This window comes from Frankliniella occidentalis, unplaced genomic scaffold, assembly GCF_000697945.3.
Source record: "Frankliniella occidentalis isolate FOCC.00 unplaced genomic scaffold, Focc_3.1 Scaffold314, whole genome shotgun sequence".
In the NCBI taxonomy this organism is placed as follows: domain Eukaryota; kingdom Metazoa; phylum Arthropoda; class Insecta; order Thysanoptera; family Thripidae; genus Frankliniella; species Frankliniella occidentalis.
Genome location: NW_026267439.1, coordinates 27,368 through 29,333, shown reverse-complemented (window position 1 = coordinate 29,333; position 1,966 = coordinate 27,368). Strand labels below are relative to the sequence as shown.

The 1,966-nt window shown below is 55.3% G+C and overlaps 1 protein-coding gene across 1 annotated transcript in view; it reads right to left on the bottom strand.

Annotated features, from left to right (window-relative positions):
- LOC113215917 (zinc finger protein ZFP2-like) overlaps positions 1-494 on the bottom strand; it is a gene marked incomplete at its 3' end in the record, with an annotated part of 16,057 nt that extends 15,563 nt beyond the window's left edge. Inside the window, exon 1 of the mRNA XM_052273925.1 lies at positions 414-494. Within this exon, the coding sequence (XP_052129885.1) occupies positions 414-434 (21 nt within the window). The remainder of the gene's footprint in view (positions 1-413) is intronic.
- Positions 495-1,966: the final 1,472 nt, after the last annotated feature.

Genomic DNA, 1,966 nt, shown 5'->3' with positions numbered 1-1,966 from the left:
CCCCCTTCCCCTAAATCCCCCAACCCCACTCGCGTGTCTTACAATATATAGCCAGACCAGCCTAAGGTCCTCTTTTCCTCACCCCCTCTCGCCTGCAAACTCCTATGCTGCCCGTGCTGTGAAAAGACGGACCTTAGGCTGGTCTCACTGTATCTGCCAGAAACTGCCTCGAGAATGGTGTTCCTGCGAGCCGCATGGCTGGAATGGCAAAAGGGGAAGCAAGAGGAAAGTCTCGGGGGAAAGGGGGGAGGGGGAGGCTATGGTGGTAGCATACTACTACAGACTAAAAGATGGGGAGGGGCGGGGGCAACGTCTGCCGTGAAAGTGTCGCATTTGAGCAAGATTATTTCGTACTCTGTTGCCGTCCCTATAGGATATTTCGCTACAAAACAATCGAATTTCAGGGTTCTTACCTTCTGTCTCCCTTGTCCCATTCGACGTCCTCTGGTGTGAGAGAGACGCAAATAACTGCGTTTGCGTTGCTTCGTCTTCCAACTCCTCCTCTCCCTCCCCCCTCCCCTCCGCGAAGCCAGTGCCTGTCTGTGCCTGCCCAGCCAGCGCGCAGCGCGGCCGCCAGCAGCCAGCGCCAACGCAGTCGCAGTGCCAAGTGCCTGTGAGTGAGGGGTGAGCTGAGGTGGGGTGGGTGAGCCAAGCGCGAGCGCCAACCGCCGAGCGAGCCAGCGAGCCAGCGAGCCAGTTGCCAGGCGCAGTCAGTCGCCAGTCAGTTGGAAGCCAGTCGTCAGACGGCACGGTCGCTCCTCGCACCGCTCTGCATCGTCGTTGGCCGTTGCCGCTGTCGTGCGATTTGGAGCCGCCCCACTCCCTGGTATCCTCGTGCATTGCGTGGCTCACAGATTCTGCAGGAGACTTCGCCGAAGACCAGAGCAAAGTGCGCCATCGTCGTCTAGAGACCTCTCGCCACAAAACTACGCAAGAATTAACAGGTAAGTCCGAGTGTGCGGCGCAGCGGGCGGCGGGGAGGTGGAGACGCTTAAGCGCTCTTCTTCCTTATTAAATGCGGGCGGCCGCCGGGTGCTGCTTTCCCGTATTGAAATGCGAAGTGTTATGTTCCTTCTCTCTCTGCACTGGAAACCTCACTCCCGACTTGATATTTTTCTGTGAGAGCGGCGCGGCCGAGGGCGCGGCGCTCGGCATCGGCTGGCCGACATAACCTAACCAGCGCGAACGCGGGCAGATTTGAGCCGTTTATCCTTTATCACACGTAGTTATTGGGGCCTTGTTTCGTTTGAACCCCCGGAGGCAGTCAGAAACTTGTGTGTGTGAGAAAGAGAGAGCGTGAGTGAGAGACATTATTGTGCAACGAAGGCGGACAGGTTAAGGGTTAAGGTGCGTCTCGCTCGAGCCAGGTCCGGGCTTGCCCTGGTCGCCGAGCTTAACCCGACTGTCTTCTGACGGAACCCATCAGTCCGCTAATAAGCTCAGTGGACGAACGATTTGCAAAATCGCCCACAGTGTTGTTGAAGCGGGAGAAAACCACAGTCTCGAACCGCAGTGTGGGATGTTGATTTTTAGTTCGTTTCTTTTATTCGTGCTTTTACTTTTAAGCAGCCGAGGCGAGAGGGTCAGGCTGTCGCGGCCAGCCGCGTCGAACAGCGCTCGCACCGTGTGAGCGCGCTTGTGTGGGTGTCGTGTCTGCGCGCGCGCGTCCATGTTTAGTGTCTTTGTGTGTTATCAAAATTTTCAAACCAATAGAGCGTTCCGACAGTGCGCTTTTTGAGAAGAAATAAAGAAGTCGGGATCGGAACCAGTACCTAAAGTGCCCTTATTATTGTCATTTGACAGTGCTGTTCGACGTGAATGACCTCGGTTTAATCTCTGGTAACTGTCAATTTTAGTTTTCACTGATTTCAGCCATTATTTTAGAACTGATTTCATTAATTCTTCTTAAAACGGGCACTGCCGGAACCATCTATTGCTATCGTCGGCTGGGGTGCGGAAGGGGGGG